This window comes from Rhincodon typus, unplaced genomic scaffold (assembly GCF_021869965.1).
Source record: "Rhincodon typus isolate 14 unplaced genomic scaffold, sRhiTyp1.1 hic_rhity00001858, whole genome shotgun sequence".
Taxonomy (NCBI): Eukaryota; Metazoa; Chordata; class Chondrichthyes; order Orectolobiformes; family Rhincodontidae; genus Rhincodon; species Rhincodon typus.
This window is the reverse complement of record NW_025967496.1, coordinates 2,405-18,614: the sequence shown is the minus strand read 5'-3', so window position 1 is coordinate 18,614 and position 16,210 is coordinate 2,405. Positions and strand designations below refer to the sequence as shown.

The 16,210-nt window shown below is 41.5% G+C and overlaps 1 protein-coding gene across 1 annotated transcript in view; it reads left to right on the top strand.

Annotated features, from left to right (window-relative positions):
• Window positions 1–15,809, top strand: part of LOC109917389 (coiled-coil domain-containing protein 78) — a gene marked incomplete at both ends in the record, with an annotated part of 21,121 nt that extends 5,312 nt beyond the window's left edge. Inside the window, 7 exons of the mRNA XM_048592820.1 lie at window positions 616–747; window positions 3,651–3,782; window positions 5,048–5,134; window positions 10,176–10,355; window positions 13,401–13,574; window positions 14,494–14,544; window positions 15,721–15,809. Of these exons, the coding sequence (XP_048448777.1) occupies window positions 616–747; window positions 3,651–3,782; window positions 5,048–5,134; window positions 10,176–10,355; window positions 13,401–13,574; window positions 14,494–14,544; window positions 15,721–15,809 (845 nt within the window). The remainder of the gene's footprint in view (window positions 1–615; window positions 748–3,650; window positions 3,783–5,047; window positions 5,135–10,175; window positions 10,356–13,400; window positions 13,575–14,493; window positions 14,545–15,720) is intronic.
• Window positions 15,810–16,210: the final 401 nt, after the last annotated feature.

Genomic DNA, 16,210 nt, shown 5'->3' with positions numbered 1-16,210 from the left:
ACACACACACACACACACACACACACACACACAGACAGAGACAGACGCACACATGGATTATTTCATCCAAGATGTTTGTGTAGTTGGAGACACATTCTGTTTTGTTTAAAAAAACCTGACCCTAGTTTAAAACATGGACAGATTCTATGAAAGACCTCACACCTAAAATGCATTGTCTGACCTGAGATATCACCTCTTGTATACGTTGATAAAACCTTTAATTATCTCGGGACAATGACTGGAAAGAAATCTGGATTTTGCATTTTAACTAGTAGTCTCCTTTGTAACTGATTAAAGGTTCAACAAGAGGCGGCCAGTTTTAGGGTTGTTACCTTTCTGCTTTTAAATTCTGTGTCTTATATCGTCTCTCTCACACTACACTTGAGGAATGAGCTGAGCTTCGAAAGCTTGCATTTTCAAATAAACCTGTTGGACTATAACCTGATGTTGTGTGATTTTTGGCTTGTCTTCAGTCAGAGTAAGAAGAGAAATAGTAGCAACAAAGTGTTTATAGCAACAGTCACAATGCTCCCAGACACGCCTGTGAGTTTACCCTGGCTGGTCTGTGTTAAAGGGTGTGCACTTGCTTTCACTCTGTTCTCCCATTGATTCCAGTCACTGGTGACCCAGTACCGAGCGCAAATCTTGGCATTGCAACATCGGTCGGCCGATGCAATGGGAACCAAAGATGCAAACGAGAAAGTCAACACACTCAAGGATCAGATTCGTCGATTGAACGATGAAAACGTAAGCAAGTAACCCATTGCTTTTAAAACTGTCTCATGTTGAAAGAGTGCAGGAAGGGTGGGATCAGACTGAACAAACCATCAGCATTGACCAGCTGAATATTCCCTTATCCAAAAGAATGTCAAAAGTACTTTTACGTTACATTTTTTGAAAAGGCAACCAAAGCTGTGTTGGAGATTTTTAAAAAGCATTTATTTTATTTTAAAACAAAGCAATATACAGCGCATGCTGGAAATCTGAATGAAACATAGAGAATACTGGAGAAACTCAGCAGGTTTGGCAGCATCTGTGGAGACAGAGAAACAGAGTTAACATTTCAAGCCCAGTATGATGCATCTGAAGTTTCTCCAGCATTTTCTGTGTCTTTTTTTTTCAGATTTCCAGCATCAGAGATATTTAGCTCAATCATCCTTTTATTTTGTATTTCTTCATTTAGGTATAAACACAGAAAAAAGAAGGTGCTGTCTAATTCACCAAGGTTTGTTGGACAGCACTTTCTAAATCCTGACCACTTCCATCTAGAAGGAGAAGGGCAGAAGGCACATGGGAACACCATCATCTGCAAATTCCCCTCCAAGCCACTCACCATTGTGACTTGGAAATATATCACTGTTTCTTCACTTGTGCCGGGTTAAAATCCTGGAAATCCTTCCCTAACAGCATTTTGGGTCAACCTACAGCACATAGACTGCAGTGGTTCAAGAAGGCAGCTCACCACTGCTTTCTCAAGGGGGAAACTAGAGACGGACAATAAATGCTGGCCAGCCAGTGACCCATAACACAGCGGTGAATAAAAAAACCCTGCCTTTTACATTCCTTCCTTCCTAGTTGAACAGTTTTGATCCTGTCTATTTAGCACCAGCCAAAACTGGAGAAACTCAGCAGGGTCTGGCAGCATCTGTGGAGAGAGAAAGAGTTAATGTTTTGATTCTGGTATGACTCTGCCAGAAATCTGAATGAAACATGGAGATTGTTGGAGAAACTTCCAAACAGTTGTACCAGACTTGAAATATTATCCCTGTTTTTCTCTCCACAAATGCTGCCAGACCTGCTGAGTTTCTCCAGCGTTCTCTGTGTTTATTTCTTTTATTTTGAGGCTGTATTCACGACTGATGGGTACAGCAGTGAGAAATGACACTGTGTTTATCTTCCTCTGACCGTTTGCAACGTTATAGTTATATTTATTTGATTCTCCTTGACTCTTGAGGTGAAGATATGTGAATCTAAAACCAAAGTTAAAACAATGCTCTCTTTCTTCTTGGGTGTAAACAATCACACGGCATTATGTTGAAAAACTTTTTTTAAAATATTCATTCACGGGATGAGGGCATCTCTGGCTGGGTCAGCATTTATTACCCAAGCCTAATTGCCCAGAGGGCAGTTATGAGTCAACCACATTGCTGTGGGTCTGGAGTCACATGTAGGCCAGACCAGGTAAGGATGACAGTTTCCTTCCCTAAAGGACATTAGTGACCACTCTTCCCTGGTATTTGGTCAAACATCTATCCCTCAACCTAGAAACAGGGGTGGGCCATTCAGCTCCTCAAGCCTGTTTCAGCATTTAATGAGATCTGGCTGATCTGTGGCCTAACTCTATATACTTGCCTTTGGCCTATATCCTCTAATACCTTTGCTTAACAAAAATCTATCCACGTCAGGTTTAAAACTAACAATTGACCTTGCATCCACTGCCATTAGTGGAAGACAATTCCAAACATCTACCACCCTTTGTGTGTAGAAGTGCTTCCTAACATCTCTCCTGAATGGTCTGGTCCTAATTCTCAGAGAATGCATCCAGTTCTAGAAATGCCAACTGGTGGAAATAGTTTATCTGCCCTGTCACTAATACTGATGGAGCTTTGGAGGAATTTCTTCCATCAGAGGGTCATGAATCTTTGGAATTCTCTATCTCATAGGGTAGAAGAAGCTGAGTCACTGAATGTATTCAAGGTTGATGTAGATGGGTGTTTGATTGACAAGGGAGTCAAGGATAATGGGGAACAGGCAGGAATGTGAAGCTTAGAACAAGATTGAATGGTGGAGCAGGGCTGAGGGGCCAAATGGTCTACCTGCTCCTATTTCTCATGTCCTTTTGTGCGGGCTTGCTGTGAGCAAATTGACTCCTGTGTTTCCTCCACTACAATAGTGATCATACTTCGATAAATACTTATCTGATAGTAAAGCACATCAAGTGGATGTGAAAGTCCTCCATATATGCAAATTTTCATGTTATTATGAAATTTGTAGATGAAGCACTCACAGAATTATGGCTTTTGTGTGTTTTAATATGAACAGGAGGTCTCTTCAACAGTATTGAATATGCAACATCATTTTGTTTATCCCTATCAGTCTCACTGGGTCTGAGTGATCAGCAATCACCAAAAAGTGCAACGTTAACAGATTTATTTTTAAATTGGTACATTTTCTGAAGAAATGATGTAGAGCAGGGCAATTGTAGCTGGAATATTCATTAAGACACCCTTAAAGTAAAGTGTGAATATTTGCTGTCTGTTATATAACCACATCAGAACTTGCCTTTAATTGCCGACTAGATCTGCCATTATCAGCGTATTATATTGTTGGGGTTTAAGCCAATTCTTAGATAACAAAACACATTAAATCCTTTGTATGGAGCTGCTTTCACTCCATGGTTCTGGTTGCCAAGTAATCTATTCCTGACAGCCATGCAGCAAGGTGATATTTTGCACAGGGGGTTTTCACAATATTTGGCCTGGCTGCAAAAATCCTTGAATTGGCTGTTTTGATGCTTTAATAAAGGAACAAATTCAACAAATGGCCAGTCGATGGCACGAACCCACCGTCAGGGTTATTAGTGTGCAGTGCTGTGATGAATGATTATTCAGTGCTTTTCCAAGAATTACCACCGTGGTTTGATATCATAGGTACAGCTACGAGATAGGAATGAACGTTTGTACAACAAACTCGGAGAGCTCCAGGGGAGAATGGGACAGATGGCTGGATCAAAAAATGACCTCTCCTCCAAACTCGTGTTCAGTGAGGAAGAAAAACTGAAGGTGAGATCCTCCACAACAACTTATGTCGATACGTCCTCTTCAAAGTCATAAAACATCACAGGCCTATTATAGAGCACAGTAGGTCTCCTAGTGTGACACATATCAGGTCAAATGACCAAGCTTGATCAAAGAGATCAGTTTTAAGAAATGTTTCGAAAATGGAAGATGAGGTAGAGAAGGGTAGCTGCAAGCCATAGAGATGTGAGCGAGTGTCTTCAACTCAAAGGCCAGCTGGTGCCAGTAGCTGCTATTTCCCTCCAACGAAGCATTACCACTCCAAGGAAACAACAAAGGAGCGCATACCTCCCACACCTCTCCCAAGAAAACCAAGAATTCTGTTGGAGATTAGTCTCTCAAGCAAAAGAGTGGGAGTGAGGAGAGAAAGTGGGGTAAAGTTGCAAAATGTTCACAGTAAAATGTGACTGGTAGAAAGAGTACTTTAAAAGGGAGTTGCAGATTCACTCAGGGTTTGGTGGTTGAGTATATGTGAAAGCAGCTATGTTATCCAGACAGCCGTTTACATGGGACTGGTGCCTGGGCTCTGGGTAAGATGTCCTGTCTTACCATTCTCTGTATATAGATACATTTGAAAGGGAATGTTTGTAACCCTTTGATCCCTTAAAGACCGAACAAGTGTTAAATTTCTTTGTCTAAGTATTTACTCATGCATGCATGGGAGATGTACCCATCAAACGTGGCACACAACTCCCTGATGTGCTACAAAACAGTGGTTTTGAATAATTTTTATATCCCACAGTAAGCATTCTACTCCAGATTCCAAGTTAGTACAGATGACTATATTATCCGATCATTTTTTATCTGTGCACTTAATTATAATTGCCAATCAAATCATTGCATGTTTACACAAGTATATTAACCAATCAAATCATTACATGTGCACATCTACTGATTGTACTTTACGATTATTAATCTCTTTAGTGTCCTTTTAACCCCCTTTCACATTCAATAAATCTTGTCGCTGTTCACTCGCAAGTGTGTAACTCTCACATTATTGCCACTTTGCAAGCTGAGATGAACTACCTTCGTACAGCTCATGACACTGAATATGGCACATTCTCTCTAACTCCATATCAAAGCTGAGCAATCCAAAGAATCCTCAGAGCAATTATCTCATTGCAATTTCTTCGTCAATCAATTTTAGTTTTGTCCCAAACTCAAAATGCATTTTCTTTTTTATTGTGGGACCCTATAATTTTAAGACTGATTTGTTGATTCAACCTCAGAAATTCCTCTTATGTATTTAGATTTCCAAGGATCTGATTGATTTGCAAATCCAGACAAACAAGATTCAGGAGCAATATGAAGCTGAGAACTTTGAGCTTAAGAATAAGGTACTCATTCCCTGCTAATTTCACTACAATATTTTACATGGTTGTTATTTTAACCATTGTAGACTTAACTTATTGAAAAATAATGAAAAAAAAGTGCAAACTGTTGTGAACAAACTGCTGATGCTTAATATATAACTCTTTTTATTCAAATATGAGGTATATACAGAAGAAGCAAGTTATGATTAACATTGATAAAGCACTGGTTTGTCCCAAGTAGAGTATTGTATTCATTTCTGGGTACCACATCTTTAGAAGGATGTGAAGCTTTTCAAGAAGTTGTTGGAAGGATTTATGAGAAAGATTCATTGTTATGTGGGGGAAACGTAGAGAATGTTGCAGAAACTCAGCAAGTCTGGCAGGACCTGTGGAGAGAGAAACAGAGTTAATGTTTTAGGTCCAAATCTTTAGAACTGATGAAATGTCACGCTGGACTTGGTAAGTGGTGTGAGGAAAGAGACAGATATCCATGATGGGGTGCAGACTTTAGGCTGTGACTATAGAGAGGTCCGATGATGGAACTGGTCATCTGCAAACAGATAGCTTTGTACATTCCTTATTTAGTAACAGAAAGACTAGGTAATCTGATTAGGTGAAATGAAGGAGAGGAAGAAGCAGTTCGATAAGATGTCCCTAAGTGAAAATATAGATGACCAATCAAAAGCATCTAACGAAAATCAGGAAAGCAGTCTGAGGATAAATTATTTCTGATAAAGATCTGTACCTGCTGGACTGGGAAGTGGAGATTACAGTATTAGAGAGAGATGAATGAATTTTTTTAAGGTTCTCTGCAATACATTCATGAAGCATTTTTATGAAGGAATGGGAGATAAACACTGTGACATTAACAACCAGAAGTGTTGAGAATGATGGCATTAATGTAAGAATGCATTCCAGTCATTGATAACAGCCAACGTAAGGTTTTCATACAATCCCTACAGTGTGGAAACAGGCCCTTCGGCCCAACAAGTCCACACCAACCCTCAGAGCATCCCACCCAGACCCAGGCCCCTAATCTACACATCCCTGAACACTATGGGCAATTTAGAATGGCCAATCCACCTAACCTGCACATTTTTGGATTGTGGGAGGAAACTGGAGCACCCGGAGGAAACCCACAGAGACATGGAAAAAGAAGGGTGGGGAGACCCTGCAAATCTGAATTATTGTTAAAAAGAGAGAAATATCTGCTATGGTTTCTGTTTGTCTTGCAAATCCTCACGACAATTTGTATTATAGAAGAAAAGGTGCTAAATGGTTGACAAGTCAACCTTGTTTGGCCAAGGTATTACCATAGAGAACGAAAATGGGAACTAAAGTTCTTCAAACTCCTGGATAATTCAAAAAAGCTGCAAGGCTTGAACAGGTTCCTTTTGTTTGCAGAGAACATGTCCCTTTGTTTGAATATAATGTTCCTTCCAGCAAGCATAAGTGAGCCACATTATAAGCTTGACTGATTATCTTGTTTTTAGTGTAGCTATTGGCCTCCTCTGGATTGATCAGCAAGTGCTGCTCAAACATGGAACTGCTTATAAAAATTGAAAGAACTGTGGATGTTGTAAATCAGAAACAAAAACAGAAGTTGCTGGAAAAGCTCAGCGGGTTTGCAGCATCTGTGGAGAGAAAGCAGAGTTAACATTCTGGGTCCAGTGACCCTTCCCCAGAACTAAGCTTTTCCAGAATTTCTGTTTTTGTTTCTGATTTACAGCATCTGCAGTTCTTTCAGTTTTTATTTGGTATTTAACTCACTGCCACATCTCTTCTAGGCATGTCCACCTTGAAAACGTTCTGCTCCTCTCTCCAACAGTTCTGAGGAAGGGTCACTGGACTCGAAACTTTAACTCTGATTTCTCTCCACAAATGCTGGCAGACCTGCTGAGCTTTTCCAGCAATTTCTGTTTTTTGTTATGGAATTGCATTTAATGGTAGACTGGTATGGGTTTGGAAGTGTGGTCTGGTTGTAATGAATGGGATGCAAATACATGCAGATAAGCTTCTAATCAGATCCCACCCCACCCCACCCCCAACCCCCTGGCAAGGAAGCCATCTTGCTCTCAATGGAGGGAGGACTGAACTGCAAACATTTATCTCATTGACGAGAATCTGAAATTTGGACTCTCGCCCGATTAAATCATCACTGTCATTGTTATTCTCACCACCACAGGGAGTGGAAAATTGTGCCCACAATATTTTTCTAGGTATTTTCTCAACTCTAAAAGTTAATTCCTCACCACAGCACTGCCAACCATCGGCTTTCTAGCAGGTTAATAAGTTCACGAATGACAGATAAGATGTTGTTACCTCATTGCTGATCGTGGGAGCACAAACTTGCTGCCATGCTGAGATGGTGACTACACATATGAAGTATTTGGTTGTGAGTGCTTTGGCAAATCCTGAGGTCGTGGTAGGTGCTATAGCAATGTAAGTCTGTTCTTCCCCCCGCTAAGGAAGAGGCACTTTAACACTGAGTGATCTGACTTGCACAAGCATAAACTTTGCAAATCATTAGCCAGATTTCATTTAATCCTTCTGCACTGACACTCTACAGTCCTTGCTTACAGTTTGTGAGGTGAATTGAATTCTCCTTGACATTGGTATGTTGCTTAGCAACAAGCATGCAGCCACTGTCATGGAGATTGTGGATTGCTTTGTTTGATAAACTTTCAGGTGCAGACAAAATATCTGTTTTATGTTTTACAACAATCTTTGATCCGGAAGCAGTTCAGTCAGGGTAACTTGTAATTTCTCTAAAATGTCTGTCTTTCTTTTAAAGAGTGAAAGTGTGTGCTGGAGTCAGGTTTGACACTTTCCTCAGGAAGAGGTCAGAGGCAGCCCCAGGGACTGCCAGAAGCGGAGGTGTGTTTTTTCAGCACCTCGTCGCTGCTAGGAAGAAGAAGAGAAAATAAAAGCCCTTCAGCCCTCAGTCCTTTCACCCCCGACCCCTCCACACTGACTCCCCATACCCCATGCCCATCATTCTTCCCACTCAATCCCCATGGCACCTCAAACTCCCATACCAACCCATTCCCTTATACCCTTCCTTTACAGAATCACAGAATTTCTATGGTGCAAAACGAGGCCATTCGGCCTGTCATGCCTGCATGAGTTCTATTCCCTAATGCCAAATTTCCTGCCTTTTCCCCATACCCGTCTCTCCATTTCTATCCAAATAATTTTCTGATGCCCTCTTGGATGCCTCCATTGAGCCCATCTCCACGATATTTCCAGGCTCTCTATATCATCTATGCCAGCTTAACGCCAACTCGTACCTCACCAATCACCCTCTGCCCTTACACTTCTTTTGCTCATTCACCTGGTGTCCTCCATGGGCAGATCTCAGTGCCCACGCTCAAATTAAATAAAATTCTTAACTGCTGATGGTGGAAATCAATGATGATGTGATTTTTTTTTAAAAAACAAAACTCTGGTGAGAATCCATTCATTACATTTAACTTCCTTCAAATACTTAATTCCTTATAAAAGCAAACATTTCTATTCATAGCCCCATTTCAAAGATTTATAAGCCCTTGGAACTGTCAGTGAAGTCATGAATGGACAGGTACCCCTCTGTGATAATGAAAAGCTTTTAAGTTAATCATCTACCACTAATCCTATCAAGATTAATCTCAGCCTTATGTCAATTAGCAGATTGAATACAAAAAAAAGGATTGAAACAGCAAGCACAGATTTTATTAAAACTGCAGACATTTTTTCTCAAAAAGCAAGAGATTTAAATGCCCTCGTAGCTTTACAGTTCCCTTGTACGTCCCTTGTCAGCTCTCTTGATAGATCTAATGCATCTTTCCACCACTTATCCCCATTTGTGTCTACTTCTAACAACCCCAAAGCACAATTGGCCTCCCCAAATGGCAACTTACCTCTTCCAAAGGTGTCCTGGACCAGATCCAAAATCTTTTCAAATGTGTACCCTGCCTTTACAAAATATTCTGCTAAGTTTAGACCGGCTCCTGTTAGCTCTAAAGTGCACAATCATATTTTGGACATCCCACTAGCAAAATGTGGTTCTGGTTGAAGGCAGATAAACTGTAACATGTCTAAGTTGCCTTCATGAACCATGGATGTGCAAAGTGCAAGTCATCCCTGTTCCCCAAAGTACCCCAGCCCCGGAAAAATGGTAGCGGCAGGGTCTAGGGGGCATGACTTCTGGATTCAGGCTTCCAACACCAATTTAGAACATAGAACTGTACGGCACAAGAACGAGTCCCTCGGGCCACAATATTGTGCCGAACATGATGCCAAATTAAACTAATCCATTCTGCCTGCCCTTGGTCCATACCCCTCCATTCCTTGCATATTTAAATGCTTATCCAAAAGTCCCTTAAATGCCCCTATCAAGCACCCCTATCATATTTGCCTCCACCACCTCCCCTGGCAGCGCATTCCAGATTCCTACCTCTCCCTGTGTACAAAACCTGCCCCTCATGTCTCCTTTGAACTTGCCCCCTTTCAGATTAAATGCACGCACCCGAGTTTTAGACATTTCAATTCTGGGAAAAAGATTCTGACCGTCAACCCTATCTATGCATCCCATATTTTTATAGACTTCTATCAAGTCTCCCCTCAGTCCCTGCCACTCCAGAGAAAACAACCCGAGTTCTTCTAGCCTCTCCTTATAGCCCATACCCTCTAATTCAGGCAGCATCCTGGTAAACCTCTTCTGCACCCTCTCCAAAGCCTCCACATCCTTCCTGTAATGTTGCCTAATGCATGGACTGTCTCCTACGTAGGATTCCAGGACAAAGAATTTCTAGCTGCTTGAACTACCTTGTGGGCGGGGAGATTGCTTTGCATTAATTCATTGTGTGGTAAATTCCAGGACCCTTGGTGCTATTTTAGTGGATGTCACCCAGAATGCAGTGATATCTACCTGTATGTCTGACACAAACGTGGGAGTTGAATATTAACATTGCGTACATTAGACCATTACAACTATTCACAGGTTACACAGACGCTGAAAAGATTTTTGAAGAAAGTGTTTGTCTTTCTTTCACTACCACTCTTGCTGATGTTTTCACTTTTGCAGATTTTATTCCTTGAAAACAGAACAATGGAGCTAGAATTGCAGAAGGACAAATGTGCACATGAGTGTCGGATGGCTAAGGATCGTCTGAGAGCAGTGGAGAGAAACCATAAGGAACTGGCAGACGAGTACATTGTCCTGAAGAGCAATTATGTGACCCTGAGTAAACGGCATGAAAATGAGGTGAGAGCAATGTTAACAAAAGCTTCTGCTGGAGTTTAAAGCTGATGAAAGCCTTTCTGATAATCTGCCAAGCGACCCTGAATGTGGTCATTTTAAACTCCACCCAAAGTGGGCGGCTTTTGTTAACATCGTAAAGCATTTTTAAAATTATTCTCATTGCTTTATACATTCTTGGCTTAAGGGCAGCTTCTATTGTCAAACCCATAATTGCCCCTGAGAAGGTGGTGGTGAGTTGCTTTCTTAATTCCTGCAGTCTGTTAGGTATAGGTACCCCCACAGTGCTGGTGGGATGGCAGAACCAATATGATGAGCCAGCGACAATGGACGAATGGTGATAAGATTCCCAGTCAGAATGATGTTGGAGAGGAACATGCAATTGGTGGTGTTCCCATGCATCTGCTGCCCTCGTCCTTGTTGATGGTAGACCCTGTGGATATATCTCCATATCCCTCAATGTTGTTTGTGTCTACAAGTCTAGTGATCTGTCTTGAATATGCTCAATAGGTGAGCTTCCCCAGGCCTTCTGGGTAGAGAATTCCTAGAGCCTCTGAGAGACAAAATTCCTCCTTACATTTCAGCCTTAAATGGCTCATATCTTATTCTGCGACTGTGTCCCTAGGTTCTGGAACCCACTAGGAGAAACACACATCTCAAAGCTCAGACAGCCAGCACAGACAATGCCAGATGGATATTTCTGTGATGCTTATATAATTCCACACCTAGTTAAGAACATAAGAGCTAGGAGCAGGGATAAGTAATTCAGCCCCTCGAGCCTGCTCCACCATTTAAAACCATCATGGCTGATCTCATCTCAGCCTCAACTCCACTTTCCTGCCCATTCCCCATAACCCTTCAACCTATTAAAAATCTATCTCCTCCTTACATTTACTCAATGTCCCAGCACCACTGCGCTGTGGGATAGTGAATTCCACAGATTCACCACCCTTTGAAAGAAGTAATTTCTCCTCATCTCTGTTACCCCTTAGTCCTAATTTATGATATCTCACTCCTTTCTATATCTACTTTATTAACCCCTTGTAGCACCTTATATATCTCAATTAGATCTCCACGTTCTAGATACATTTCCTTAATCAGCCTGTTCAGAGATGTTATGACGCACCTTTGGAGGAGGTGGGACTTGGAGTTCGGCCCTCCTGGCTCAGAGATAGGGGAACTACCACAGTGCCTACGATAGCAGTTATCCAGCTAGTATGCTGAATTAGTGACTGAATCAATTATTCTGCTATAATGGGAGAACACACCAAGCCGGCCGAAGAAGAGTGATTTTTATTTTGAGATAACAAGGTGTAGAGCTGGATGAACACATTCATCCAGCTCTACACCTTGTTATCTCAGATTGTCCAGCATCTGCAGTTCCTACTATCTCTGATTTTTATTTTGCCTTTGTTAAGCTTAATAAAATTGCCTATTAAAACTGTCTAGCCGTTTGAAGTCAAGTATTTCTCTTCATGCTGTACTGACATAACAATCAGACCCATAAATTAAAATGAGGGATAATATATTCCCAGCCAGCTGTTTACAAATATAACAACCTGGATATATCCACTACTGCGGCAATATTGTTTTCTGTGGGTGTTTAAGCTCCTCATTGTTGGGTAATTTCCTTGTTTGGTCAGTGGATACTGGCCCCTTTGATGTAACGTTTGCTCCGGACCATGCCACTAGAGCAGCACTTTATGCTTCATTTGCGCCCGGGGTTTGCGGAGTTAGGCTCAGGAGATGATGAAGCGAAACGAGTGCAACTTCTGGTGCCGGCGGTTCTTGGGCGGCCAGACATCTCAGTTCAAGGTCGGATCTCTGAGCGGTGGGGTCTGGCGCGGTTATGGGAACAAGAACTCAACTGCAAACCGCAAACAACCTCTTTAAAAAATGGAAATATAGAGGCTTCAAAACAGTCAACCCATTTCGTGTTCATTTCATCTCAGTTCTCAATCTTAAATGCGCAAGAGGAGCTTTAGAACAATATTAAACAATGAGGAAAAGTCCCAAAGTTGGCCACTTAAACTTCTATACATATTGTCCAAGATAAGGCACAGTTTTTAAAAAGAACTATTTAAATATTAAACATATTCAAAAGCAAGGCATTTAGACTTTGTTTTAAAAAGGAGCGATGTTCTAAATATAGAGCACTTAAATGTTAAAACAAAATTATTTAAAAATAAAAAAAATGAGAAAAATTCAAGCCTAAAAGTTTAAAATCATCTTAGAGCTCTAGCTTTGAAGTGCATGTGAAGATGTGACCTAAGTTAAAGTTACCATAGTCCTACCAGGGGCTAGGACTGCTCTCATTAGAGAGAAATGACTGATGATGGTTTAATTTGACATCTCAGATGGGCCCCTCTGTTGGCACACCAGTAGTGTCCCTACCTCTAGGCCTTGGTTCAATCCCACCTGTTCCTGAAGTCTGTAATAACATCTCTGAACAGGTTGATGAGGGGAAAAATAGGTTGAATCAAAAAAGAAACCTTGACATCTCAGGTGAGGGGAGAGTCATAGAGATGAACAGCACAGAAACACACCCTTTGGTCCAACTCATCCATGCCAATCAAATATCCTTAATTAATGTTGGCCCATATCCCTCTAAACCCTTCCTATTCATATACTCATCCAGATGCCTTTTAAAAGTTGTAATTGTACCATATGCCCTCTAGTTTTGGACTCCCCTTCCCTGGGAGAAAAGACTTTGGCTATTCACTCTATTCATGCCCCGCATGATTTTATAAACCTTTATGAGATCACCCCTCAGCCTCTGATGCTCCAGAGCAAATAGCTCCAGCCTCTGTGTATACCTGTAACCCTCCAACCCTGCCAATGGGTTGAAAAGGAAAGTCCTTCATGGTACCGTCTGCTGGTGTGGGAATTGAAGCCATCACTGTTGGTATTATTCTAAATTTACAAACCAACTGGCCAGCTACCTAACCCCCAATGCAGGGAGCTTTGATATATAATCTATTATGTTGTCACCTCATCTATGCCTGCACTGCAGCTCATTTATTATTACGTTTTGTGTGGGTTTTGTGGCAGGTCGCGAAAAATGACGAGCTGAGCTTGGAGTTATTGAATTTGGCCAAATCTAAGAATTCGCTGACCAGGAACCAGGACGAGTATGCAAAATCCCAAGCCATTTATGATGAAGCTGCAGCTGAGTTAAACAGAGTAAGGGATCTTGTTGCTCGGCTCAGTAGCCAGAAGATGAAGGTAAATCTCCCTGACTTACACAATTTACAGTTCACTTATCTCCACATAGTCTCATACATTTACATGGCAATGTAACATTTGCAGCAATCTGTTTCACAGTGATAAAATCAAGGTACTGCCAATGCTGGAAATTTGAAATAAAAAGAAGTGATGGTGGAGGGAGCTAGCAGGTGCAGCATCATCTGTAGAGAGAACGACAGTGTTAATGTTTCAAGTCCAATATGACTTCTTCAGAACTAGTTTTCAGTCTTGCTGCTAGTTAGGAGCTCATCAGGCTCTGAGCTGAAAGTGAGAAACAAGTGGCTCCAAGTAAGTGTAGCCTGTCATGACGAGGAGTGTTAGTCCTGGTTACAATGTAGTATCTTGGGTCTTTCAGATGCTTTTTAAAACATACTTTTAGTCTTTGTTGCAAACGTTAAAGCTTGGTGGATTTCAAGAGCGCTATTCTGTTAAAAATCTTTGGGTGGCGCAGTGGTTAGCACTGCTACCTCATTGTCCCAAAGACCTAGGTTCTAGTCTACCCTCAGGTGACTGTGTGGAGTTTGCACATTCTTCCTGCATTAGTGTGGGTTTCCTCTGGGCACTCTAGTTTTTTTTCCCCAATAGTCCAAAGGTGTGCAGGTCAGGTGGATCAGCCATGCTAAATTGCCTGTAGTTTCCGGGGATGTGTAGGCTCAGTGGGTTAGCCATGGGAAATGCATGTTTATAGACATAGGGTAGGGGAGTAGGTCTGGATAAGATGCTCTTGGGAGGGTCAGTGTGGACTTGTTGGGCCAAATAGTCTGCTTCTGAACTGCAGGGATTCTATGATTTGGTGTAAATATGCCTAAGTTTGGTCTCCATGGCAAATCAGTGGCTTTTAAGAAAAAAGAATGCAGTCACATTAATCATTTTGCCTTTATGTTTATAATGCATCAAGCCTGAAGAGGTGTTCGTTTCTGAATCTGAGCGTGCCACGCTTGAAAGAAATGTAAGTATTAATCAAAGGCACTGAAATGTGGAATTTTTCTGATTTTCATTTACTCCAACTTCCCACGTTACATGCGGCAATTTAGGATTGAATTGTTTCATACAGTTCTCTTAAGACTCCAATAGCAATCCATGCTGAGAGACTAGTTTCAAGCCAGTAGATCCGATCAACTATCAAATGCATTCAAATGACAATGAACCAGTTTCCATGATGACTATAGGGCCCGACTTGTATACATATTGGCCTAGAAGAACTAGTTGTGAAAATCTTAGGAACTCTTAAAAAATTTAAATCTTACAGAGCAGAGGGACATAAGAACTAGAAGCAGGGGCAGGCAATTCAGCCCCTTGAGCCTGCTATCACATTTAATGTGATTGTGGTTGATCTCATAGAATAGAATTCCTACAAGTAGGCTATTTGGCCCAATGAGTCCATACTGACCTCTGAAGAGCATCCTACCCATATCCCACCCCCAACCCACCCACCTACACTGCCCCTATCACCCTGCATTTCCTATGGCTAATCCATCCAGCCTGCACATCCCTGGATGCAATGGACAATTTAGCATGGCTAATCCAACTAACCTGCACATCTTTAGATTGTGGGAAGAAAACAGAGCACCCAGAGAAAACTCACACCGACACGGGGAGAATGTGCAAACTCCACACAGAGAGTTGCTTGAGTCTGGAATAGAACCTGGGTCCCAGGTACTGTGAGGCAGCAGTGCTCACCATTCCAGCCTTGACTCAATTTTCCTGCGTGCTCCCCTTAACCCTTCAACCCATTACTCATTTAAAATTTGTCTGTCTCCTCCAGAAGAATTCTGTAGCATTGTAAAGTTCTAATTGCTAGAAGTCTATTTGTTTCAAAATTGCGGGCACCCTCCAGGAAATAAGAGATGCAGACATCAAAGCCCGGGGTGTGCCATACAGAACCACAGATTCCATCTTGGGCTGATGGAAAAGCTAGCTTTGTATCACACATGTGTCTCATATTGCATCCTATGTCAATACATCAGTATTTCAAACTGCTTCAGACTATGATGCCAGATTTCTGCTGGGAATGTTATAATATTCACAAATGAAGGGCATTTTTGCTGGTCATTGTTACAAATGGTGAAAAATATCTGCTGGGGTTTTGGCTTGGAAATTGGGAAGACTGATGCATTTGTCTTAGTTGCTAGGTAACCAGGATCAGATCAAGGAGCAAATAGAAATAATGAAGCAAACCCATGAGAAACAGCAAAATGCAATGGAAGAACAAATGTAAGTGTATGACAAAGATGGCCTCACTTTCAGAATGTCAGAGATTCCTCTAATACAGCCATTAGATAGGATCAGTAAAATAAAACAAAGAGCTGTGGATGCTGGAGATTTGAAACAAAAGCAGAAATTGTTGGTGAAGCTCAGCAGGTCAAAATATCAGAGTTCTGATGAAGCGTCATAAGAACATAAGAACATAACATAAGAACTAGGAGCAGGAGTAGGCCAGCTGGTCCCTCAAGGCTGCTCCGCCATTTAATAAGATCATGGCTGATCTTTTTGAGACTCAGCTCCACTTACCTGTCCACTCACCATAACCCTTAATTCCTTTACTGTTCAAAAATTTATCCAGCCTTGCCTTAAAAACATTCAACGAGGTAGCTTCAACTGCTTCACTGGGCAGG